The sequence below is a fragment of the Cetorhinus maximus genome, chromosome 13 (assembly GCF_964194155.1).
Source record: "Cetorhinus maximus chromosome 13, sCetMax3.hap1.1, whole genome shotgun sequence".
Lineage (NCBI taxonomy): Eukaryota > Metazoa > Chordata > Chondrichthyes > Lamniformes > Cetorhinidae > Cetorhinus > Cetorhinus maximus.
Window position 1 is genome coordinate 98882499 of NC_135891.1, and position 26640 is coordinate 98909138.

At 39.7% G+C, this 26640-nt stretch overlaps 1 protein-coding gene across 1 annotated transcript in view; it reads left to right on the forward strand.

Annotated features, from left to right (window-relative positions):
* The window catches only part of LOC144688872 (protein unc-13 homolog A-like), a 425192-nt gene that overhangs the window by 224993 nt on the left and 173559 nt on the right, over positions 1–26640 (forward strand). Inside the window, exons 13-17 of the mRNA XM_078555875.1 lie at positions 95–150; positions 4866–4944; positions 21444–21515; positions 22785–23004; positions 25244–25471. Of these exons, the coding sequence (XP_078412001.1) occupies positions 95–150; positions 4866–4944; positions 21444–21515; positions 22785–23004; positions 25244–25471 (655 nt within the window). The remainder of the gene's footprint in view (positions 1–94; positions 151–4865; positions 4945–21443; positions 21516–22784; positions 23005–25243; positions 25472–26640) is intronic.

Genomic DNA, 26640 nt, shown 5'->3' on the forward strand with positions numbered 1-26640 from the left:
TCAGCTCTATTGTGAAATAATGAGCATTGACAAATTATTATTAAGAATATCAAGTATGTTGCGTTTTGCAAGTAAATTTGTTCTTTTTTCATAGGCACAACTTGGGGAAGGAGTTGGTGATCTACCCAAGCCGCTTTGGTTTAAAGGAGGGTGAGTATAATTTCATCAATTAGTATGTAGCAGAAATTGTACTTTATGTGAATTGAATACATTAACATTAAAATGTTTTATAATTTTTGAATTTCTCCACACTAAAAAGTACTTTAGTGGTAGACATATTTTTATAATCCATGTAGTGTACAGCAAGCCTAATCCTGAGGGAAAAATTGTTATTGTGCTCCCATTTTGTTCTCAGAATGCAAGTCTCTGAAGTGTATTTTAGCTTTGTAATATAATGTTGTTTTTCAGAGTGTGCCACAAATACTTATTTGTTGGTACTAGATATGATGATCAGAAAAGTGACATATTTTGATGGATAACCAGTGTTTGCTTTCCAAGTTAGTTATATTTTTAGAAACTCTTGATTCCTTTAGGAAGAAAAATTAAATATGTAGGTTGTGGTACATTTTCAACTTGTCACTCCAGCATAAAACGCGGATTGTGGATTAGCTACTCGTTATAGAATCTACCCGAATTTCATTTCCATTGATTTCAGTGAGAATAATAATTGGGTAGTTTCCATATTGGGAGACCAGTCTGCAACGACTGTTTACATCTGGGAGGCAAGTTGAAAACTCTACTCAAGTGTGCTTTTGGTATGGAGAACTTTGTTGCTGGAGATTTTACTGTTGCAGAACACCTGCATACTGCAAAGAAAACCTGAAAAAAAGTGGAAAACCTCAATTATTATCAAATTGAGAACAGCTTAATTTTCTTCAAGGTAGGAATCAAGTGAATGCAGGGCAGTTTCTAAATTGAATCTATAGCCTGTTATCATACAGCCTAATAAGCTATATTTTAGAAGTGCCTAGGAAAAGTTAATTATCTGGAGTTGAGAGAATATTTAAGTACATTTACCCTTTAGAAATATTCAAATTCACCAATTTCTTTCCTGAGTTATAAATGTCAGTCAAATACTCAAGTGCGTTTCAGTTCCTGCTTGTCCAATTTGTTAATATGATTCAATGGAAACGGACCAGTTAGGGAATAACAGCATTGATTTGTCATTTTCCCATTTCTCAAGAAGTTAATGAGCTGCATATTCATCAAGCCATAATACAGCTGTGCAGTAAGGAACTTGAATGCACAGACAATGGCTGGTTCAAACATTTACAAAATGACCCTGTTATCCAATTTAAGTATAACTGTCCCCTTGATGGCAGATGAGAAACCTTTTCATAAAGACCAAACTTGGATTAAGGCCGTCTTAGTGTGGATTAATGCAAGCCTAATATTGGATCAGAAGCTCAAAAAGCAATGAAGAATGCAAGATTGGCCACAGGAGTAATATGGAAATGAATCTGATGTTTTAAGTCCATGAAAAGATTATCACAGGGCCACATTTTGTCCTAATTGACACAGATATAATTATGTAATAAATACACAAAAAAAGTTGCTGGGTTTTTTATAAGACTTGACTACGGCAGAACTTATGTCACTTTCACAGTTAAATGCACAAGTGATACTGGTTTGGGCAGCAGCACAATGAAGCCCCTGGCAACTTCTGAACAAATGATATTGACTTAAATGGACATGCTGATTGTGGAAGACTTTCCTATTAAGAAGATGGAAATATTACATGGATCACAATCATGCTGGCTTCTTCCAGGTTGAATGATTGTCACAATGTATGTCTTATGCTTTTACATCGTGAAAGGATAAACTGTACATCATTACTTGGAAAGGCACTGATGAATTGGAAAAGAGCACCTGTGGTCTCCTTAATGTACTTTGTACTCTGTAGATGACAATACAGGAAGCAGTAGTCTACTGCCAGGGTTGGAGCAGCACAGTACACCACATCACTCAGTGTCTTTCACTTTAGCATCAGCCCATGTATTAGCAAATCAGGATTTAGACTGTGAAAGTTAAGAACATGTACTGGATGTTACACAACATAATGGTGTAAAAAGGATAGAAGATGAGAAAGTGGTAGAAGAACTGGGCAGTTGCTAAGCAGCAGGTGCAAAAGGGAGGATGGTGCAGATTGCCTTTTCCTTGGCTTTGACTTTGCGGTCAGTGGTGAAGTGATGATGCTTGCCATTGACCTTGAAGAAAGCTGTCCACAAAAGTATAGTGATCACTGTGATTTGTATTTCACCTTTCCTGACATTAGCTTCATTCTGGTGCCAGCTGTGTGGGATCTCTGGTGTCATCAGGCAGGCTAAGCAGCCAATAATGATGAAAAATTTTCTTGTATAGCAAACCAGGAAGTAACAAGTAGGTTTTGTATTCACTTTTTATAATCATACAGAAAGCAAAATAAAGATTAGGACATTTGCATGGCATTAAGGTAGAATTTGAAATACCTTACTTTTAAAGAAAAACTATTTAAAAAATTTATAGAATCTTGAACATGGATTAGAGAAATTTGACATTACATAAATATAAAATTAGTTTTTCAGGACCAGAGAGGTTGCTCATTAATAATTATGACTTTGTATGTCATTAGAAACCCAGTTACAGCTCATTCAACAAAGTGTAACTTTTTCCAGGGTTCTCCCAGTGAGACTAATGGCATCAAAAAGTGGAATTTCATGTTAAATCAGCAATTTCTAATGAATTTCCATTGGTGAGGACTTCAACTGTGCAGCCTATGGAGGAGAAGGGAATCCAGGATTTCTGCATTTGCAGATGCCAGAAGTTGCTGTCAGTTTTACAAGATTGTGACTGCTAACAGTTTCATTGTCCTTAATTGCAAAATCTAGCTTTCCTACATCCCATAAAATGCTAATTAAATACCTGGAAAATGTGAAGATATGCCTTGATGTAATTCTTGTGATAAGGGGAAAGATGGATAAATAATTCCCTGATGCAAAGTTTACTTTTGATAAATGCTCCCACTGCCATTGTAGTGTCTGTGGCATTTGATTAACTTGCATCTTTCTGCAAAGGGTTCAGAAACTTTTGAATGTGCTTCCTGAGGAGAGATCTTCCCAAACTTGTTTGCAAGCATGTGTACAGACACATCTGACTGAGCTTTAGAGTTTCAGGGACCATCCCTGAAAGCAAGAGCACAAGGGACCCAAAAGCCGAATCCTCACATTGCTGAAGGGCTGTGTGGGGGTGGGTAATGGTCGTCACCACTTAAATTGGAGGGAACAGCAGCAGCAGTTTTCAACTTCTGGTCCTTCATGAAGAGGAGCAGTTACTATGGGCCAGCCTACCCTAGCCACTGGTACATAGAAGAGGACGACTGATTGATGTTAGTGGGCACTCTAGAGAGACTCATTTGGGGGTAAAACTTACATACACAGGTACTGCCTTAAATAAACATTGCATATAGGAACTACTCAACGTAAGTTTTGTATAGAAACATAGGTGCCTCAAGCTGCTCCAAGTGCTTGGTACGGCTGTAGTGCCTAAACTAAGAGAGCACGATTTGTAGCCTGTAGGGATCTAGAATGTGAACCATCTACTTGCACACTTATGTCCCATTCATTTTATCTTCATAATTTAAATGCCCTTCATTTGGGCATCATGCCCATTTATGGCTCATAGAGCAGCTGCAGTCATGTTAAAGACTCAGAGTGAATGTACGCCAAGTGCTTAACTGAGACTTGATGAATGATTGCATTACATGACCTACGTTGTCAAAGCGTACAAGTGCCTGATTTAGTTCCAGTTCATAATGTTCTAGAAGAAAGCATTGATGATTGATGTAACCAGCATCGCATGCATTTGGCCCTTAGTAGAAGATTGTGCCTTACTAAATGGAATGTGAAGGTTTGCCCAATAAGAAAACACATTAGTATCTCATACTTCATGTTGTGCTATAGTTTCATATAACCAATGAGTTTGAAAATCAAAACCATGAATGATGGTAAACGTATGTGAGGGTGAAAAATGGCAGCAAGATGATCACCCAAATACCCCCCAAAAGCAGACATTTTATTTCAGATAGTGTAGTCGCTGATATTTAGGGTATATTTTGCTGTGTGGCCATGCAAAAACATTTAAAGTGCCCATGAACTCAAAAAAATAAGAGAGTACATTGATCCCCACTATTATTTTAATGACCCACCCATTGGATGGGCCGAGTTAGAATGGGAAATTATTGTCAGTCCAGGAAGACCAATGCTGGAACATGTTTTGAAGCTTAAAAAAAAACTGAAGCAATTATAGGAATATTAGGATAAAATGGAATGGTAAATTTGGTCATTTTAAAGCCAGTTGATTTATCTACAAATAGAGTTTGATATGCAAGTATGCTATTAATATGCTGAAGCTTTAGCAGCCATTAACAGAGTTACAAATTGGACATGCATTGAAAATTAATTGAGGAGGTTATGTACCAGAACTTGGATGGCAATTTTGAGCTCAAACCAAAACTGACCAGTTTCTATTAATTGTATTTTTGTTTAATATTATTTTATGTGAGCCTCAAAGATGAATTTGGAAAGATGGTGAATCTGGAAAACAATCATTAAAAATGTAACTTTACTAGTAAATGCCATTTTAAATTGGAGGAGTTTCAAAACTGGTCTCTCTCACAATTATTGACAATGTGCCCCTTCAATACCTATAAAATAGATTCAAGAAATACTGGTATTTTCATTTCTTTACCTCAGTATATGCAGTATGCACCATTGGTAATATTGTTTACATTCTGTTCTATATTGTATAGGATTACTGGTCAGGCCACAAGGCGTTCTTTTCCCTCACTGTGTACTCGTATTTCACTTTACTATTGCTGTCTTTTCTAGGCCTGGCGGTGGGCTTTACAGTATTGACAGTATGCCAGATCTTCGAAAGAAAAAACCCAAAAATCTTGTTAGTGATTTGGTGAGACATCTCTTTTCTCCCACAGTGACCTGCCACCCTGCTCTGAAGCATCTGATAGTCATGGAATTGTGCCTGTTGCCTTGCTTGCTAGTAATTCTCTCTGTTCCTTTTTTTTTTATCTATGTTTACTTTTGTTTTTGTTTTCTTTTGTCTTCTGTTTCACTTATAACTGTAGGGGAGCAGCGGTTAAATTTCTGCGTAGCATTGACAGCATGCCTGACATTAAGCCTCGGCGTAAATCCCTCCCACTGGTCAGCGACCTGGTGAGAAATTCCTTGACTGCTATATTCAAGGGAGGGCATTACAGTATGAACATGCAGCTAGTTTTGTTCAGTATTATACGGGCCTCTGGGTTCAGCACTAGACTGAAAGACTTTGGTTTCTAATATTTTAGCCCAGTTTTAATTAATGAATAACATTTTTATTCCACAAGCACTTAATTTGGTCCTGTGCATAAAATCTCCATTCTAGCTGATAAAACATAGCTAAATGCATTGAACATAGACAACCAAGTATAAAATAGTTCTCCCCAGAGCTCTCTTGCATTTACTAAGAAGCTGAATTTGCTTTAATTCACTTTCAGAATGGTTGAATGCAATGTAGATTTTGTTTAAGAAGTTCATAAAATGTTTTTTAAAAAATAAATGCTTCTGTACAAAATTGTAATTAAGTGATTAATATTTAAAAATATAAACAGCAAATTAGAAACCAAAGTTCTTAAATATTGCTTCACTTTCTATTGTTTTTCTGGTTATATTTTTTTCAAAGATATTTTGCCACTTTTTCTGTTTGTGCTGCCTCTATCATATTTTTTTTATTGCCTGTTAATTTGTTTATTCAGTCCTGCAGTCTGACCCTGAAGCCCGTAATCACTTTCTCTGTGTGACGTTAGTGTAAAAGTTTTATTCAAGTTCAAATTCTTGCATCAGCAGGCTTGAAAAGTTCCATACCCTGATCAAATTTTTTACTTTAAAGAATGCTCTATTACATCTTCTGCCAACTGAAGTTATTGTAGGGCATTAAGCTGAATCCATCAATAGTGGCTGGTAAAAAAAAACAAATAGTTAAATTCATTGAAAAATTAGCATTAATTTATTTCACTAATCTGCTAAGCGTTAAAATAGACCTTGCAGATATAAAATGAAAAATTATTATTCAGAAAACCTGTTTTAATATCCCAAGAAACTTCATAAAGTAATATGATGAAAAATGCTTAATTTTGATTCAATGTTTAAAGAATGTATGACCTCTTGGAATTAATCCAAAAACCCTGGATGTAGCCTGGAATTGGAGATGAGAGAGTAAGTGATCATGCATCAAAGTGGTTTGATTGTTAAGCAGTACTTATACAAAAACATGCAAATTTCCAAGAGTTACCATTTTTAAGTTGTGATAGCTGCATGCAATCAAGATTTATGGAAGCGAGTGAAATGTTTCTGATCATAACTTATGGTTTTTGGAAACAAGAATGTGAAGTAGCAGTATTAAGTCTGTTCAACGTGAGGCAGAGGAGCCGACATGTGTAGAAGACTTCGTGTGCAATGGCACAGGAGTTGGAGCATCAGAGCACTGTGTACCCAAGACATTTAAAATACGTGTGTTTGGGAAGACTATACCTAAACAAAGAAGCATCTCACGCTTGTTAGTTCTACAACCAGGGAGTAATAGCCAGATAGTATTATCAATGCAAGTTAAAGCGCATATTGTATTGAGGCCTAAATAATTTGGCCTTTCCCAACACTACCTGGAAATATTACCATGATCAGTTGTTATACATAATAAAAATAGAAAATGCTGGAAAAACTCAGCAGGTCTGGCAGCGAGAAACAGAGTCACCGTTTCAAGTCCAGTATGACTCCTCTTCGGAACTGGAGAGAAGTAGAAATATGATGGGTTTTATGCTGTTGAAAAAGGGGGGAGGGGCAGTGAAGCAAAATAGAAAGTTAGGAATAGGTTAGCAAGCAACAGAGATTAAAAGACAAAGATGTCATGGAACACCAGACAAAGGGAGTGGTAATGATAATATGAAAGACTAAAGTTTTAGTCCAAAGTAGATGTTAATAGCAGAATAAAGGTCAGCACTGCCTGAAAGCAAAATAGCAGATGGTGTTAATAGTAGAAAAAGGGTCTGAAAGCAAAAACATGAGAACATGATACAGACTGGCACCTGTGGCGGGGTGTGGGGAATTCACAATGGAGGACAGAGTTCATCACTTGATGTTGTTGAACACAGTGTTTGAGTCCAGAAAGCTGTAAAATGTATAATTGGAAGATGTGTTCCTTCAGCTCCAACAAAAGATGTCCAAAAAAATAATAAAGAGGGAGAAAATAAACTTTGAGGGTAAACTACCAAGTAATATAAACACAGACAGTAAGAGCTTCTTTAACTATATAAAAAGGAAGAGAGAGGCCAAAGTGAGCATAGGCCCCTTCGAGAATGAGGCTGGGGAAATAATAATGGGGAACCAGGAAATGGCAGAGGAGTTGAATAAATGTTGCATCAGTCTTCATGGTAGAAGACATAATATCATTCCAAAAATACTAAATAATCAAGGGGCAAAAGTGGGGGAGGAAATAAATACAATAACTATCACTAGAGAAAAAATACTAGGGAAACTAACGGGGCTAAAGGCCGATAAGTCCCCTGGACTTGATGGGTTGCATCCTAGGATATTAAAGGAAGTAGCTACATAAATAGTGGATGCATTGGTAGTAATCTTCCAAGAATTCTTAGATTCTGGAAAAGTCTCGGAGGATTGGAAAACTGCCAAAGTAACACCCTTGTTCAAAAAGGGAGGGAGACAAAAAACAGGTGATTATAGGCCAGTTAGCTTAACATTCGTCATTGGGAAAATGTTAGAGTACTATAAAGGGCGTAATAGCAGAGCATTTAAAAATGCATAATCTAATCAAGCAGAGTCAGAATGGCTTCATGAAGGGGAAATCGTGCCTTACAAATTTATTAGAATTCTTTGAGGAGGTAACAAGCAGGATAGATAATGGGGAATCAGTAGATATAATATATTTGGATTTCCAAAAGGCCTTCGATTAGGTACTACGCATAAGGCTACTTAATAAAACAAGAGCCCATGGTGGCGGGGGTAGTATATTAACATGGATAGAGGATTGTCTAACTAATAGAAGACAAAGTTGGGATAAGGGGGCATTTTCAGGATGGCAACCTGCAACTAGTGGAGTGCCACAGGGATCAGTGTTGGGGCCACAATTATTTACAATATATATTAATGACTCGGATGAGGGAAGTGAATGTACTATTGCCAAGTTTGCGAATGACACAAAAATAGATAGGATTTGGGGGTCCTCGTGCATGAATCACAAAAAGTTAGCATACAAGTTTGGCAGGTAATAGGGAAGGCAAATGGAATGTTGGCCTTTATTTCAAAGGGAATGGAGTATAAAAATAGGGAAGTCTTGCTAAAATTATAACTATTGTTAGACCATACCTAGAATACTGTGAGCAGTTTTGGGCCCCTTATCTAAGGAACGATATTCTGGCATTGGAGGCAGTCTAGAGAAAGTTCACTAGGTTGATCCCAGGTATGGAGGAATTTTGTTATGAGGAGAGGTTGAGTAGGTTGAGCCTGTACTCATTGGAGTTTAGAAGAATGAGAGGCGACCTTATTGAAATATATAAGATTCTTAGGGGGCAGGGTAGATGCTGAGAGGTTGTTTCCCCTTTTGGGAAAGCCTAGGACCAGACGGCCTATCTCAGAGTAAGGGTCAGCCATTTAAGACCGAAATGAGGAGGAATTTCTTCTGAGGGTAGTGAATCTGTGGAATTCTTTACTGCAGAGGGCTGTGGAGGCTGTGTCATTAAGTATATACAAGGCTGAGATAGTCAGATTTTTAACCAGTAAGAAAACCGAGGGTTATGGGGAGAAGGCAGGAAAGTGGAGTTGAGGATTATCAGATCAGCCATGATCTCATTGAATGGCAGAGCAGACTTAATGGGCCGAATGGCCTACTTCTGCCCCTGCGCCTAATGGTATATTTCTCATATGGTGTTGGGCTTCACTGCAACATTGTAGGAGGCCGAGGACAGAAATGTGAGCATGAGAGCAAGAAGGTGCATTGAAATGGCAAGCAACAGGAAGGTCGGGGTCATACTTGCAAACTGAGCAAATTCCACTAAGCGGTCACCCAATCTGGGTTTGGTCTCCCCAGTGTAGAAGAGACAGCATTGTGAGCAGTGAAAATAGACTTTATTGAAAGAAATTCAAGTAAATTGCTGCTTCACCTGGAAGGAGTGTTTGTGGTCTTGGACAGTGAGGAGGGAGGAGGTAAAGGGGCAGATGTTACACCTCCTGCGATTGCATGAGAGTCATTTTACAGCTCAGTTCACTACTGCAGTTATAACACGGCTAGGATCTTTTGGTATGTCCTGCATATTTACTGTTCGACAGTGTCATGCAGGTAAGCTTATATAGGCCAAGCAATTGTTTTCTTGTCTGGCATTCGTTGAGTACAGGGAAACATCTATTGCCTTTTTTGCAGTGCACCACAACACCTTCCCTTTTAGCATTTGATAAGGTAACTGCTCATGTAGCATGCTGATGGGTATGCGATCACAGGCATAAAACTATGCAAGTAACTACTCACTTTGGGCAAGCTGATGCCTTGATGGAATCAAAAATTCCACCACTATTCTAAATGTAACATAGATTGCTCCAGGAGATATAGACCACATGCTGAACACTTATGCCAACACTTTTACTACACTCTATACTTGCCACAAAAGATTATAATAAGGCACTTTATAATGGAGTACCTTTTGAAGTATTAAACAAATGTGGTTGCCTTGTAGCATGAGTCACAATAAATTGTTTCAGTCATTGTCATGTGTTGCATGTTTCACAAAGAGGTATTTCCATACTGGGTAAAGATGAACAGGAGCCATAAAAAAAGCCCTTAGTGAATGGTGATGAAATTGACCTTCTTGCGGAGGATCAGTGAAACAGCATACATGTAGCATCAGGTGAAGCTTCGCAAATCAAACCCAATCTCAACATTTTTTTAAAAGTATTTTTTTTGCAAACAAAGACGCAGAAAGCTTGAATTTATAAATAGATATGCGGCCTTGATTCATCACTGACTCCACTATCATTGCCGTATGGCTATCAGGATGGTTGTGAACTGGATGGATTGTGGTCTTTTCTTCACCTAGCAATTTCTATGTTCCCTACTTAGCTGCATCAGTTTTCCAAATGGAAAAGGGGTGCAAAAAGGCTATCCCCTGTTCCCCAAAGACACCTGAAATAAGTCTGACTCCAAATTGGATCGGGGATTTTTGAAACTTTCCTGGTGGCCACATCAAACAGGCATTGGGCCCCTTGTATATTAAAATATAGTAACACCTGTTCTAGGACCTCCTTCTGGAATTACGCTGGCTTGGACAGAGCAGGAGCCAATCTGTTCCACTCAGGTTTTCTTGGCATGGACCAAGCAGCTGGACTTAACCAGCAGCTGTCAACAAAAGGTAAGTTTCTCTTTTTAAAAAAAAAATGTTGATTTGAAGCCAAGGGGAAGGGGTGAGAAGCAGAAATATCCCACAGAAATCCTGAGGGTCACTGCCAGCTGAGATTTCACTTCCCGAGAGATACTACAAATGTCATAAAAGCAAAATACTGACGATGCTGGAAATCTGAAATTAAAATAGAAAATGCTGTAAAATCTCAGCAGGTCTGGCAGCATCTTTGGAGAGAGAATCAGAGTTAATGTTCCAAGACCGTATGATTCTTCTTCAGGTATTACCAACATGTTCATCGTTTGCATGCTTGATGTTTGTCTTGGAGAAACTATTGGTGATGAAAATTGCTAAATGCAAACCAAAAGATGGGCAATATTTGAAGTGGTAAACTAGAATTCCATCCATCTCACTATCATTTTCAGTTACTGTTGCTTAGGTAATAGCTTATGTTTAATGGGTGCCCTTTAACATTAGAATTGTAAAATGATACAATGTAAAATGATATAAATATGGCCACATTTATACTCAGCACATCAGGAGGTACCCCTTCAGTACTTACCACTTCTATCCTTCCTTCCATGATCCGTGTCTTGCTCTGTGTACTCTCCACCTGGCCATTGTAATGGTGTACCATGTGATTGGTGTCTTGGATGATACAGTGGGCTGCATTTTAATGTGAAAGGTTGATTTTGTGGATCATCCTACTTTTCTGTAAGAGAAAAAGAAAGTAAATACAGAAGCACTTCAAAGCTTTTATTGTTGCAGTAATCATAAATGCTATATTTGCATGAAGGAAGCAACATTGTTTTTAACGTAGTTCAAATTGTCATTGCCCATTTAAATAAAATAACTGCATTAACAGCACAAACTTCTCACCACCTGTGTACTGTCTTCTACACATTGATTCCAATGACCATCTGTGAGACATTGAATATGTGCAGTGAACATAGCATGAACCCTGAGTGTTTAAGTCTACATAAACTTCTGTATCACATGGGCCATGAACTGTGGCGCACACTATGGCCACTTTATAGTTTTTGAGTATGAGTGTTGATGTTTCAAGACCTGCCTGTTTCTAGTTGTGCACTTGTTGAATGCTGTCTTGGCTGCAAAAAGGAGAAGAGTGCATTGCATGTAATGATATCTGAGAGGAGCAAAATGCAGCACCACATTGTTAAACTGAAGTGCCTACATGAATATAAGTCATGTAGCCTTTCTCACACACACAGCTAGCTTCTTCAGATGTGTGTGTGTGATATCTTTATTATCTGTCTTTTGTGCTGCACTTATACGATAGAAAAGATTCCATAGAGTGGTTACAGTACAGAAGGCAGGCATTTGGCCTGACAAATCCATGGTGGCTCTCTGCAAGAGCAATGTCGCTAGTCCCACTCCCCTGTTGCCCTGCAAGTCTTTTCCCTTTGGGTTCTTATCCAATTCCTTTTTCAGAAGCCATGATTGAATCAGCCTCCATCACCCTTTCAGGCAGTGTAATCCAGATCATACCAACTCACTGGATTAAAAAAGTAGTTTGCCTCATGTCGCCTTTGGTTTATTTGCCAAACTCTTTAAATCAGTGCCCTATGGTTCTCGACCCTCCTGCCAATGGGAACAGCTTCTCGCTATCCACTCTGTCTAGACCCCTTGTGATTTTGAGTACCTCTATCAAATCACCTCTCAATATTCTCTTTTCTAAGGAGAGCAGCCGCAGCTTCTCCAATCTATTCACGTAACTGAAGTAACTTATCCTTGGAGCCATTCTGGTAAATCTTTTCTGCACCCTCTCTAAAGCCTTCACAACCCTCCTAAAGTGCGTTACTCAGAATTGGACACAATACTGTGGTTGAGGCCAAACGAGTGATTTGTAAATGTGCATCATAACTTCCTTGCCTATATACTCTGTCTCTACAAAGTTCAGGATCCTCTATGCCTTCTTAAGCACTTTCTCAACTTGACCTGCCATCTTCAATGATTTGTGTTCATATACCTCCAGGTCTCTCTGTTCTTGCACCCTTTTTAAAATTGCCTTTCCTTGTTCTTCCTACCAAAATGTATTAGTTTGCACTTCCCTGCGTTAAATTTAATCTGCCATATGCCTATACCACTTGTATTACATCAGTGAATAAAGTCAGGTTCACGGAACTGTGACAGCACAGAAGGAGGCCATTTGGCCTGTTGTGTCTGCACTGGCTCTCTGAATTTGCAATTCATCTGGTTCCAATTCCCTGCCTTTTCCCCATAACCCTGCACATTCTCCCTTTTCAGATAATAATCCAATTTCCTCTTGAATGCCTCGATTAAACCTCCCTCCACCACACTGTCAGGCAGTACATTCCAGATCTTAACCATTTGCTGTGTGAAAAAGTTTCTTCACATGTCACCATTGCTTCTTTTGCCAATTACCTTAAATCTGTGCCCTCTTGTTCTCGATCCTTCCACCAGTGGAGACAGTTTTTCCCTATCTATTCTGTCCAGACCCCTCATGAGTTTGAATACTTCTATTAAACCTCCTCTCAACCTCCCCTTCTCTAAGGAGAACAGCCCCAACTTCTCCAATCTACCTACGTAACTGAAGTTGCTGATCCCTGGAACCATTCTTGTAGGTCTTTTCTGCACTCTCTCCAGTGCCCTCTCATCTTTCCTAAAGTGTAGCACCCAGACTGAAATGTGACACTCCAGTTGAAGCCGAACCATTGTTTTGTACAAGTTTAAGGTAATCTCCTTGCTCTTCTACTCTCTGCCCCTATTAGTAAAGCCTAGGATATTATACCCTTTATTAACTGCACTCTCAGGCTGTTCTGCCACCTTGAATGACTAATGCACATTTACACCTCTGCTTCTGCACCCCTTTAGAATTGTACACTTTATTTTATATTATCTCCCTGTGTTTTTCCTACCAAAATGAATCAATTCACACTTCTCTGCATTGACTTTTGCCTGCCATTTGTCCCCCGTTTCACCAATTTGTCTTTGTCCTTTTGAAATTTTACAGTATCCTCCACGCAGTTCACAGTGCTTCCAAGTTTCGTATCATCTGCAAGTTTTGAAATTGTGCACCAAGGTCTAGGTCATTAATATATATATGGAAGATCAAGGGTCCCAACACTGGCTCTGGAGAACTCCACCACAAATGTTCCTCCTGTCCAAAAAAGATCCATTAACCACTACACTCTTTCCTGTCACTCAGCCAATTGTGTATCCATGTTGCTACTGCCCCTTTTATTCCATGAGCTGTAACTTTGCTCACAAGTCTGCAGTAATTTATTATATGCCTTTGAGAAGTCCATGGACACCACATCAGCAGCATTACCCTTATCAACCCTATGTTACCTTTACTGGTGTAAAGGTAAGAGCAGAATTGGTTAATTGCAGAACAAGAGTCAGTGCTCTGTGAAAGCATAGAAACCAGTGACTGATGGCCCTGTGGGATGGAGGAGGGTGAGGTTTGTGAGGGTGAGGTTGGGGGGAAAAGGATTTTAAAAAATTAAAAAATTAAAATTAAAAAGTAAAATTAAGAAAACCAAAAAAAAAACAATTGGATTAAAAAAGGGGTAAAGATGGAGGAGAGAGTTCTTGGTCTGAATTATTGAACTTAATGTTAAGCCCGGAAGGCTGTAAAGTGCCTAATTGGAAGATGAGGTGCTGTTCCTCCAGTTTGCATTGGGCCTCACTGGAACATTGCAGCAGGCCAAAGATGGATAAGTGGTCATGAGAGCAAGATGATGAATTGAAATGGCAAGCAACAGGAAGGTCTGGGTCATGCTTGCAGACTGAGCGAAGGTGTTCCGCAAAGTAATCACCTAGTCTGTGTTTAGTCTCTCCACTGTAGAGGGGACCACATTGGGAGCAGTGAATACAATAGACCAAATTGAGGAGATGTAAGTGAAGCGTTGCTTCACCAGAAACGAGTGTTTGGGCCTTTGGACGGTGAGGAGGGAGGAGGTAAAGGGGCAGGTGTTTCACCTGCAATCGCATGGGAAGGTGCTGTGGGAAGGGGATGATGAGTTGGGGGTGATGGAGGAGTGGACCAGGGCATCATAGAGGGATCGGTCCCTTTGGAATGCTGACAGGGGTTTGAGGGGAAGATATGTTTGGTGATGGCATCATGCTGGAGTTGATGGAAATGGCGAGGGGTAATCCTTTGAATGTGAAGGCAGTGGAGTGAAAAGTGAGGACTAGGCGGACCCTATCATAGTTCTGAGAGGGCGGGGAAGGGGTGAGGGCAGAGGTGCGGGAAATGGGTTGGACACAGTTGAGGCCCTGTCAACCACATGGGGGAAACCCTTGGTTAAGGAAAAGGAAGACAAGTCAGAAATGCCGCTTTGGAAGGTGGCATTATCTGAACAGATGCAGTGGAGGTCGAGGAACTGTGAGAAAGGGGATGGAGTCCTTACAGGAAGCGGGGTGTGAGGAGCTGTAGTCAAGGTAGCTGTGGGAGTTGGTGGGCCTGTAATGAATATTGGTAGACAGTCTATCACCAGAAATGGAGACAGAGAAGTCAAGGAAGGGAAAGGAAGTGTCAGAGATGGACCACGTTAAAAGGAGAGAGGGGTGGAAATTGGAAGCAAAATGGATAATTTTTTCCCGATCCAGATGAGAGCACGAAGCAACACTAATGCAGTCATTGATGTACCGAAAAAAGAGTTGTGGGAGGGGGCCTGGGTAGGACTGGAACAAGGAATGTTGCGCACACCTCACAAAAAAACCAGCATAACTGGGGCCCATGCAGGTAGCCACAGCCACGCCTTTTATTTGGAGGAAGTGAGACAAATTTAAGGAGAACAAAAACAGAAACACCTGGAAAAACTCAACAGGTCTGGCAGCATCGGTGGAGAAGAGCAAAGTTGACGTTTCGAGTCCTCATGACCCTTCAACAGAACGTTCTGTTGAAGGGTCATGAGGACTCGAAACGTCAACTTTGCTCTTCTTCGCCGATGCTGCCATATCTGCTGAGTTTTTCCAGGTATTTCTGTTTTTGTTTTGGATTTCCAGCATCCGCAGTTTTTTGTTTTTATCTCTAAGTTTAAGGAGAAATTGTTCAGTGAGAGAACAAGTTCAGCCAGATGGAGGAGAGTGGTGCTGGGTGTGGATTGTTCAGGCCTCAGTTCAAGGAAGAAGCAGAGGGCCCTCAGACCATCTCAGTGGGGGATGGAGGTGTAGAGGGATTGGACGTCCATGGTGAAGAGGAGGCGGTTAGGGCCAGGAAACTGGAAATTTGTATGATGTAGGGCATCAGAGGAGTCGCGAATGTAGCTGGGAAGAGACTGGACAAGGGGAGAGAGAATGGGGTCAAGGTAGGAAGAAATTAATTCTGTGGGGCAGGAACAGGCTGACATTTTCTGCTCTTACCTTTACGCCATTATCAGCATCTTCTTTAGTTTTTACCACCACCTTTAACACTCCCTTTGTCTTGTGTCCATGACATCTTTGTCAATCTCTCCTTAGCTCCCACTTTCTATCTTGCTCCACCCCCTCTTAAACAGTATAAAATCCATCACATTTCTACTTCTCTTTAGCTCTGAAGAAGGGCCATACAGACTCGAAATGTTAACTCTGTTTCTCTCACCATAGATGCTGCCAGACCTATTGAGTTTTCCAGCATTTTTTGTTTTTATTTCAGATTTCTGCAGTACTTTGCTTTTACCTTTTTGTCCCAGCCATGTTTATTTGTTCCATAAACTAGGGGAAGCACTTCCTGCACATGCGCAGATGCAGTGTCTTTGTCAGTGTCAGAGTATCAGCTTCTTGCATTAAAACAAGCAAAATGGCTTGACACGGACGAACAATAAAGTTCAAGTTACCCATTTTTTGGTCTGTGCGGTCCATAACCAACTGCAAGTTCTTGAATCTAGTCCACCTATCATGGAGCAACTAGTCTGTCTGTAAAACATGTTTCTGCCCATTCTGTAAATGATGAAGATATATAATCAGGACATTTCCCAAATTCCAAAGTGAAGAATTGATTATATCATTTAGTTTAAGGCTACTTTTCAGTAAAAATCAATAAAAATGTATTTTTAAAATACCCCTACAGTGCCTTTGGCTGCAGTGTGGGCCAAGTGTACACGTGCAACTGTTCCTGACACTTTTCTGGTCAGCGGCAGGAGTTAGCGTTCTGCCTTTTCTGACAAGCTGGCTTGACAGCTCCCATGGTGGCAGCAGCAGGTGCACAGCAGTCTGGATCTGCTGGGAATTGATGGAGCTGGTTGTAATGGGGCACACGATGGGTTCAAATATAGTTTCCCAAATGACTTCCTGATGTTTCTGGCTTCAAAATCCAATGCCGGGTTGTACCTGTTTTATCACTTTGGAGAGTAGCGCTCCATCCTTGACCACCTCTGCTTCTTCCACCATTTGCTGCTGCTTTTATGCAAGGCTTACTTGGCACCCTTTATAAGCTGAATAAATTAGATCACTTCCACTATTTGAAGGTCTCTCAAGTTAACATGCAAGTTGGACATTTATCAGTTTTGGTCTCATCTACAGTGAGCATAGGTCCACAGCAAAAGGAAGTACAACCTGGAGAAACTTTGACACCAAAATGATTATTTTGCCAATGAGAATCGGAATTGCGACTAAGGGCTTCTTTGAGCCATGGTTGGCCTATACACACTGCACCAATTCCATGGTGATTACCAAAATGACACATTGCCTATCCACAATCATTCCTGTTTTTGAGAGGGTAAATATGAAGCCTTAGCTTACTAATGAAGTAATTAAATGCTGAGGTAATTACTATAACCTTTACAAATATCACCTATTATGTAATGTATGCCCACCACAATGTGAGATCATGTTAAATATGAATGTCAAGTGTGTGGGGGTAATTTAAATTATTCCTTTTAATACTGAGTATTGTAGTATACCCTGTATTACATCTGCTGGACAAAATAGATCTGTTTGGAGCATTGCTATATTTTTGTTTTAATTGCACAGCTCCATGCCACATAGTCAGAGATAATTTATGGTTTTGATTTTTGGTCAAAGAACTGTCAAGTTGCAACAATAAAAAAATATTTTGTTGCAAATTTGGTGGGACCTTGATCAGTCAGAACAAGTTAGTAAAGTTAGGAATCGAAAGTGATTATTACATTTAATGATCAGTTTCAAAATTAAGTTCAAGGTTTAATTGATAGAACATTTTTTAGAGATTTCCAGTTGTAAATCTATTTAAACCGCACCATTGAATGCTGAACTAACTACAATAATCTTTACAAATATCACCTGTTATATAATGTGTGCCCACCACAATGTGAGATCATGGTAACATATCAGTTAACAACCAAAATGTAGTATTTTGCTGAAATGTTCACATGCTAAATGTTCTTTTTATGAAAACACAATAATTGCAAAGAAATATTGCATTGTTTTATAGAGAAAGAGGGAAACTACAGGATTTACAGACCCTTTAAAAAAAATGAATTTAACTACAGAGTCTCTGCTTCACATCTATTATATATATATTATATAAAATGGCACTGTGATGGTGACTGGAACCATTTGTTCAAATTAGCTCAGTGAAATTATCACATTAGCATGTTAAGAAACATATCAGTAATACCCGTAAACTGGCCATCATAATGACTCCTAAAAACACAATCTGTAGACTATTACTGCGTGTAGTTGCAAATTACTTTAGTTTACCTATTGAGAAAGTAATATAATTTAATATCCACAACTGGCTGCAATGCTTGTTTTTGGTAATTAAGAGCTGTTATTTCCATGAATGTTTGGTAACTAGTCTGGAAAGATGCAATCACTAGTATATAGGAGATAATAGTAGTAGCATGCTTGTTACAGCATAACATTTGAAATTTTCTTTCTTACTTTGTCTTCCTGTAAATTAAAAATAGTAAGGTATAATATTCAGGTAAAGGTGCTAAATACCTAGCTCCTGTTTCTATTTTGTTTCAAGACTACTGATGCCTTGTGTCAAACTCCATGAGCCATCCTATAATACTTAAATTCTTAAGTAGCTTCTTCCATATGCTTCTCTTTAAGATCACTCATGCATAGTGTCTGGCTGAGTTGATTAATGTAGGTGCATAAAATTGTGATAATTGTGACTGTGTCAGAATCATGGGCATTCCTACCTCCATGTTAATAAACTGATGATTAACAATGCTAAATAGTTAAAGTGCAAATACATCTGGAAAATATTGAACAATTTGATTCTACATTTTGTTTGACATCAAGGAAGCAATTAATAGTACTCATGTGAAAATTAAATGCAGTAAACACCACATTTAGTTCTGTTTTATTAGATTGCAACCTTAACAAGAAAACATTATAGCACAATTGTAACAATTTTATTTCCAGGAATAGGCCTAGGATTCCGTGCATAAGTCAGATTCTGCAAGTTGGACACAGCTGATTCTATTGAGATATTCAAATATGAATGAATCATTGATGTTAGTGGAGTGGGTTGCAAACAAAGATGAGAAATAGACAAAAGGATCATGGCTTTAGTTCTTGCATAACCAACTCTCGATTCCAACCAAGTTTGATGCAAATGTAGAAAAAGACCAGATGTTTACCCATGGGGTTTAGAGGTAGAATCAGCAGAAAAATCTCTGTACCCTATTTCTGTGAACCAACTTGCAAAATCGTTTTAAAAAGCCATAAATAGAATTCAGGGTACATGGCAGATGCCTTTTCTCTCAGCTAGGAAATGTTATATAGCATTGGAATATGTAAAAGTTAAGGAGAAATAAATATAAACTTGTATAAAGTGGAAGGAATTTATATCTCAATTTTAAATGAAATAATAATTAGTTGATATTGTTAGAGTGTAGGCATTTATGGGACATATTTAAAAAGACATATAGAAGCCTGATAGCTTTAACCTTTAACCTTTAAACCTGGTTGCTAAGCAAATTAATACTTCTTATTTTGATAACCTTTAAGATTGTGTGTTGAAGTGCCTAAATTTGAATATTATGAGGGATGGAGTAAGCTGCTTGACATCAATTAATAACTGACATATTATTTTAAGTCTTTTAGTATGTTATTCTAATAGATCTTGATTCTGATATCAATGGAACAAACTCAGACTATGGACTTAAATAGAATCTCTCTAAATAGAGGTGTACATCAACAAAGGTGTCATTAAACAAGTAATGCATCTCAAATTCAATCAACAGGCTAGCACTGAACAGAATATTTATTTGCTATCCAGCAAGAATTATTTACAATCGGTCAGTAAAAATAATAATTTAAGTGGCAGGAATATTCCCCCTTAAGGGAGGGAGCTTAATTTTTTTTTGTTTTTCTTGTTCAATAATTGCCAAATTAAAACAAAGCATGCAAAATATAAAAAATTAAACCATTAGTTGAAAATGGCACACAAATCAGATTTATTTTTATGTGAAGACAACTTATTCCTATCTTGCCAACAGTGTCCATGATGACTGACCTTGTGGTTTGTGTTCAATGTCAAGCCTTAGATGTTTTTTAATCCATGTATTAATGTTTTGTAATTTATTTCATCATTGCATTCACTTTGTGCAGGCTATGGTAAGTGCTTTATATGTGGTGTAATTTAGGGCTAATGAAGATCCATTAGTGATGAATAGACCATGAACCAAATAACACTGAACTAAACTAGGTCATGTAAAGTGTGGTATGAATCCCCGCAGGCAATATTAATTGGTCAGTTTCTTACCTTACCAGAGCAATTGAAATTTGCAGTTACCTGGTAACAAGTTTTCAAGCTTATAAAATAACAACTTGGATACTAAATTTCAGAAACAATTTTTGAAGGCAATCTTTTATCCAGATCTTATTGTAACAAACTGCTTAAAGTATCTTTTTTTTGACAGTGGAGCAAGAAACAACTTGTCACAAAGTTAGCAGGGATTTAATGGACTTTTGTGATTTATTTTTTGTTGTGATGCAATTTTATTTTATTGAGTTGTTAGTTATGGATAGGAGGCCACCTGCTTACAAAAATTGGCATTTATGGTCTTGCCTATAAGGACCTGTACCGCATTATTTGTCTGCCTAGTTTGGATCATTTCGGTTCAAGATTCATGCATTCCTACTTTGAATTACATCTTTACTTCACATGTTTTTATTTTGTGTAGAATTGTTTAGATCAAATTAGATAGGGACAGTAACATAGCTTTATCAATGACCAAGCAATTTTTAGAAGCCTTTGCCAGCTAAGCAGTTTAAAAGTTGTTACTTAAATATGATTCAAATGCCGGTAAATATTAAAATTCTTAGTTGAACTCCAAAATAGTGATTCCTTATGATGTGTCAAATAATGTTTGCCTTATACCAAATCCTTATTTCATCCAATGTTTTAGCAACAGTACTATTTAATGGGTCTTTTTAGACTAAAGCTTATTTCTAGAAACTGTTAAATTGGAAGTTACTGGCACATTAATGAAACTATTTCTAATTTTCAAATCCAAGGTTTTACAGATTCTGAAGGAGTGAGTAATGTGACTGCAATATCAAGCGAAACTAGCATGGGTGGCAATATAATTAATAAAGGAAAAGAGTTTTATGGTATGAAATGTCCTTAATGTAACTCTACTTGAGATCTGGCCTCTTTTGATATCTTTGCTTCTGGTTTATCTATTAATGAATTAAGAGAAATTCACTCTTGTGCCAAATATACCATGCATTAAATTCTGTTAGCATTAATCTTTTGCCTTTAGTCTTCCAACTGATACATCTTCAGGTAATCCTTGCACAGCTGGATACATAGTCTCATGTTTGTTTTTTAAAAATCCATTGAAAAGTGTATTTTTATATGCTAAATGTGCAAGTGAGGTACTTGTATAGAATTGTTTATGAGGCAAAATGCTGAAACAGTTTAAGGTTTTTTGCTGGCCATAGGGTTCTATTTTGGTTGTTGATTAAGTAATGTTGCTTCCTTTTTGGGGATTAGTCTCCCTGTTATATTTTACTGCACAATGTCAGCTGTTAGAAAAACAGAATTTGCCTGAAAAATGTTTGGTATGTTTTCTAATGTAGAGGTAATTTATCTCTTTATTTGTAGTCTTTGGTGCAGTCAAGAAAAGCTGGCATCACTTCTGCACTGGCAACTCGTACTCTTAATGATGAAGAACTGGTAAGATGAGTTACTGTGTGATTTTGTTCCCTACATAAATTATTTTAAAATATTTAATTTTTGAATCATCTTAGAGCTTCTGCACAAAGTGTAAATGGTCATTTATAGTTCTGTTTTTGTGGTGGAGAAAGGAAATATCCACTTCTGAAAAGAAAGGAGGAAGAACATGACCGAACACAAAAATAAATCGGCGGTAATATTAACCCCCATCCCCCTTCAGCTGATAGATCTTCAGATAATCATTGCACCACAAGATACCTGGTATATGACAAACAGGAAAACAAGTTGGTTTAGTTTGGTTGGGAGATTAAAATGTTATCTCTCCCATGCCTTTGTTACTGCTACACTTGACTGTTCCAGCGCTAGCCCCCTATCTTCCACCCTCCATAAACCCGAGCTCATCCAAAGCACTTCTGCTCATATCATAACTCTCACCAAATCCCTAACATCCCTATGCTCACATTTTATATTGGCACCTGGTCTAGGAAGGTGCTAATTTCAAAATGATTCTCCTAGTTTTTGGATTCCTCCATTGCTTTGCCCCTCTTTATTCCTGTAACTTCTTCCAGCCCTACAATGCCCTGAGATCTCTGCCTCCAATTCTTGTGTATCCTCAATTTTAACAGTTCCACCATTGGCTATTGTGTCTTCAGCTGCCAGGATCCAAAGGTCTAGAGTTCCATCTTTGTCTCTCTGTCTTTATCGTCCTTTTAAGAAGCTTTGTAATTGATACTTTAGCCTGGATTTTAGCCTCCTGAGAGAGGATTCATTTCCTTATCCTTTTTAAGTAAAAGTAAACTTGGTAGTGGTTGTTTACTACACCACTTTAAGCTTTGGTTATATATGTACCATGGAGCTGAACTGCTTGTGATGGTTGTCGATGAAATTTTTAAAAACTGCAATCTCAAGAAATACAGTATTTTCATACAATGACACTAATATCATATCCCACAACATATGATACACATTCAGTTTAGTGTCATTGCAGTAGAAGTATCTAACTGTTATGGCATGAAAGGTGTGCTTCATTTAAAGTTTTTGAGGAAGTTCACTTCTCAGTTGGTATCAGATGACTCACTGCAATAGCTTAAAATCGATGTCAACCCAGTGCAAGGAACTAGCTACAATACAGTGAGGAGAAGAATTGGCAAGTTTTTTTTAAAAGAAAACTAATTTATTTTTCATTAATATATATACTACAGAAACATTGTTTGATCCCATCCTCCATACAGCAAAACACATGACTAATGAAACATTTCTGTTTGTTAGAAAAACCATGTTTACAAGAAGACCTTGCAAGCCTTAATCTACCCTATTTCTTGCACAACACCACACAATTTTGAAGTGTGGACAGCAACCACTCCCACATATTGCTATGAATGTGAAGGCTTATTGTGGGGAATCGCTCGCCAGGGAATGCGTTGCACTGAATGTGGAGTTAAATGTCATGAAAAGTGCCAAGATCTTCTCAATGCAGATTGTTTACAGCGTAAGTCACTTGCATGGATTTTTTGTTTTGCTTATCTGGAGATTTTTGGTGTGATGTTAAAAGTGATTAGTATGCTATTACCGCCCCATCAGTATACTCTCGATCATCAGTAAAGTCATGGAAGGGGTCATCAACAGTCCTATCAAGCGGCACTTGCTTAGCAATAACCTGCTCACTGATGCACTGATGCTCAGTTTGGGTTCCACCAGGGCCACTCAGCTCCTGACCTCATTACAGCCTTGGTTCAAACATGGACAAAAAAGCTGAACTCCAGGGGTGAGGTGAGGGTGACTGCCCTCGACATCATGGCAGCATTTGAGTGAGCGTGCATCAAGGAGCTCTAATAAAACTGAAGTCAATGTGAATCAGGGGGGAAACTCTCTGTTGATGGGAGTCATACCTAGCACAAGGGAAGATGGTTATGGTTGTTGGAGGTCAATCATCTCAGTCCCAGGACATCATTGCAGGAGTTCCTCAGGGTAGTGTCACAGGCCCAACCATCTTCAGCTTCTTCATCAATGACCTTCCTTCCATCATAAGGTCAGAAGCGGAGATGTTCGCTGATGGTTGCACAATGTTCAGCACCATTTGTGACTCCTCAGATACTGAAATAGTCCTTGCCCAATTGCCCAATTGCAATAAGACCTTGACTCAGGGAGCTGAAGACTTCAAAAGTATTAAATAAAGATTTTATATTCAGAATAAAAATGTCCAAGCACCACCAACAGTCACCTGAACCTATACATTATAACAATTCTGTCCGTCGATTTTTTTTTTTTTTACTTAATATTAGAAACCTCATTCCGCCCTTGGATGAGGTTTTATGAAAAATGTAAAAGCCGCCTGGCCGATTCACCCGTCCGCCAACCATGTGGTCGGACAGACCACGAAAAATTGGGGACAATTACAACTTTAATGGGCTTAATGGCCGTCTTAATTGTCGGCGAGTACACTTCCGACTTTTGCACGTGCCCCACCCACTGAAATGTCGCAAGAGCGCAGGATGATGCCGGGACGCTCGCCTGATGTCATCACCTGCTATTTGACACTCAAGCGGGTCAGGCGTATGCCTGAACACTGACCTGAAAATTCTGCCCAAAATATATTCGGTTGCTCTGCTGTGCCACTCTAGTCATCTTATTGAGGGTTGAATAAGAGTTGTCTGCACATACATAGCTGTATTTTTAGTATGTTTAAAACTGGCACTTGACTGAACAATTTTAGTAAGTCGGTGTTCAAGATAAACAAGTCTAATTTCACAAATCTTCTAAGGAGCTGAAAATATCACAAAGAAGGAGCTGGTATTTATTTAATTGGATCGTAATTTGAAAGGCCAGACAGGAGTGCACACCATTTAAAAGTCTAGGTGAAGGGCAAGGATTTATTAATGAAAAGTAAAAAAGAAGGCTTTTGAAGTCAAATTTGGAAACAAATCTTCTGCATCTTAATGAATTCACAAATGTATAATGGTCATAATAGGTGTCAACATCACATATGAGCTAGTGTATATAGATGATGTAAAATTCTCTTTCCATTTCGGCCTTAAAAATAAGGTTTGGTTATATTCACAAAGCTCAACATTGTTTGGAGTTTTTTGGAATTTCAAAGTTATTTGTAGCATGTTTTTTTTCTATTTCTTACTCTCCCTGAAGCCTTCCCATTACCATACATCTTACCCTACACCTTAGGCCTCTGTCATTGCCAATCTAGCAGTAATTTGTGCATAATATTGCACACTATCATGTATAGTTAAGAACAGCTCTCATGTGCTGCACTGAATATGGAGGTTTCGTGTGAGGCTGATAGGTATTCCATGATAACATGATAATTCTGATTTCGCCTGCAGTAAAGTACATATTGTCTGTTCATTGCACCCACTGATGGAACTGTTGAGATTGAAGTGACCTGAGTGGAAAATCATGGATGAAAATCTATGTCTGACTAGTCTGACACTCTGTTTTGGTACATTAATGTGCTCTGTTGCAGAAAAAAGTGTCTTTAGCATAGCATAGTATTCCTCTCCATTTGTCACATATGAGTCATTGATAAGACCTCAGAAAAAAACACATTCAATAAAAAAGTTATCTAATTCTTGTTAAACAAGTGATTTTTTTTTAGCACATCAATTTACATGATTTAGAATCTTGCTGTATATTAGTAAACAACTATTCCAATATTCCACTATATTCAAAATATTGTTAGATTTCATATACTAGTGCTACTGCTATCTTAAATTCAGGTGCTGCTGAAAAGAGTTCAAAACACGGAGCAGAAGATCGGACACAAAATATCATCATGGTTCTAAAGGATCGAATGAAAATCAGAGAAAGAAATAAGCCAGAAATCTTTGAGCTCATCCAGGAGGTATTTGGACTTCCAAAATCAGCACATGCGCAGCAGATGAAGGCGATTAAACAAAGTGTTCTGGATGGCACATCAAAGTGGTCAGCAAAGATCAACATCACTGGTAAAGAAAACAAAATGACCATGTTTTTACCTCCTATACAAATTGTAGTTGCAGATTGTACAACTCGGGCCAGATTTTTCCCTTCGCATCGGGAAGTGAAAGTTGAGCCATTTCCTGACGTGGCATTTCCGATTTCTGAAAGTAAGACCATTCACATGGAATTTTCATCTTCCAGAGTCAGGGGAGAGCTGGAGTCATGAGCACTGCCTCCAAAAGCAAACCTGAGGCGGGAACAGAGGCAGGCAGATGCCGAGGCTAGCAGCTTAGCAGGCTTCCCTCTGTTTATTAGGACATTGGACCTGTTCTCTACATGGTTGTTAGGCCCATAGCCCTCGCATCTCCCCCTCGGTGCCCCCTCCATACCACCTCCATGCCCCCATGCATCTTTCATACTCCATCTCTGCCCTCCATAGCCACCACCCTCCACCCCCCCCCATGCACCCTCCACGCCCCCCCATGCACCCTCCGCGCCCCCCCCGTGCACCCTCCGCATCCCCCTCGTGCACCCTCTGCGTCCCCCAGTGCACCCTCCGCGTCCCCCCCCATGCACCCTCCGCGTCCCCCCCGTGCACCCTCCACGTCCCCCCCCACGCACCCTCCGCGCCCCCCCCGTGCACCCTCCGCATCCCCCTCGTGCACCCTCTGCGTCCCCCAGTGCACCCTCCACGTCCCCCCCCATGCACCCTCCACGTCCCCCCCCACGCACCCTCCACGCCCCCCCGTGCACCCTCCGCGTCCCCCCTGTGCACCCTCCACGTCCCCCACCCCGTGCACCGCGTCCCCCCCATGCACCCACCGCGTCCCCCCCATGCACCCACCGTGCCCCCCCTATGCACCCTCCGCATCCCCCCCATGCACCCTCCGCATCCCCCCCATGCACCCACCATGCCCCCCCATGGAGCCTCCACATCCCTCCCGTGCACCCTCCACGTGTCCCCCGCCATGGAGCCTCCACGTCCTCCCCCCACCGCCCCGTGCACCCTCCACGTACCCCCCCCATGCACCCACCGTGCCCCCCCATGGAGCCTCCACATCCCCCCCCGTGCACCCTCCGCGTGCCCCCCCCCATGGAGGCTCCACATCCCCCCGTGCACCCTCCACGTCCTCCCGTGCACCATCCGCGTCCCCTCCCCATGCACCCTCCGCGTCCCCTCCCCATGCACCCTCCG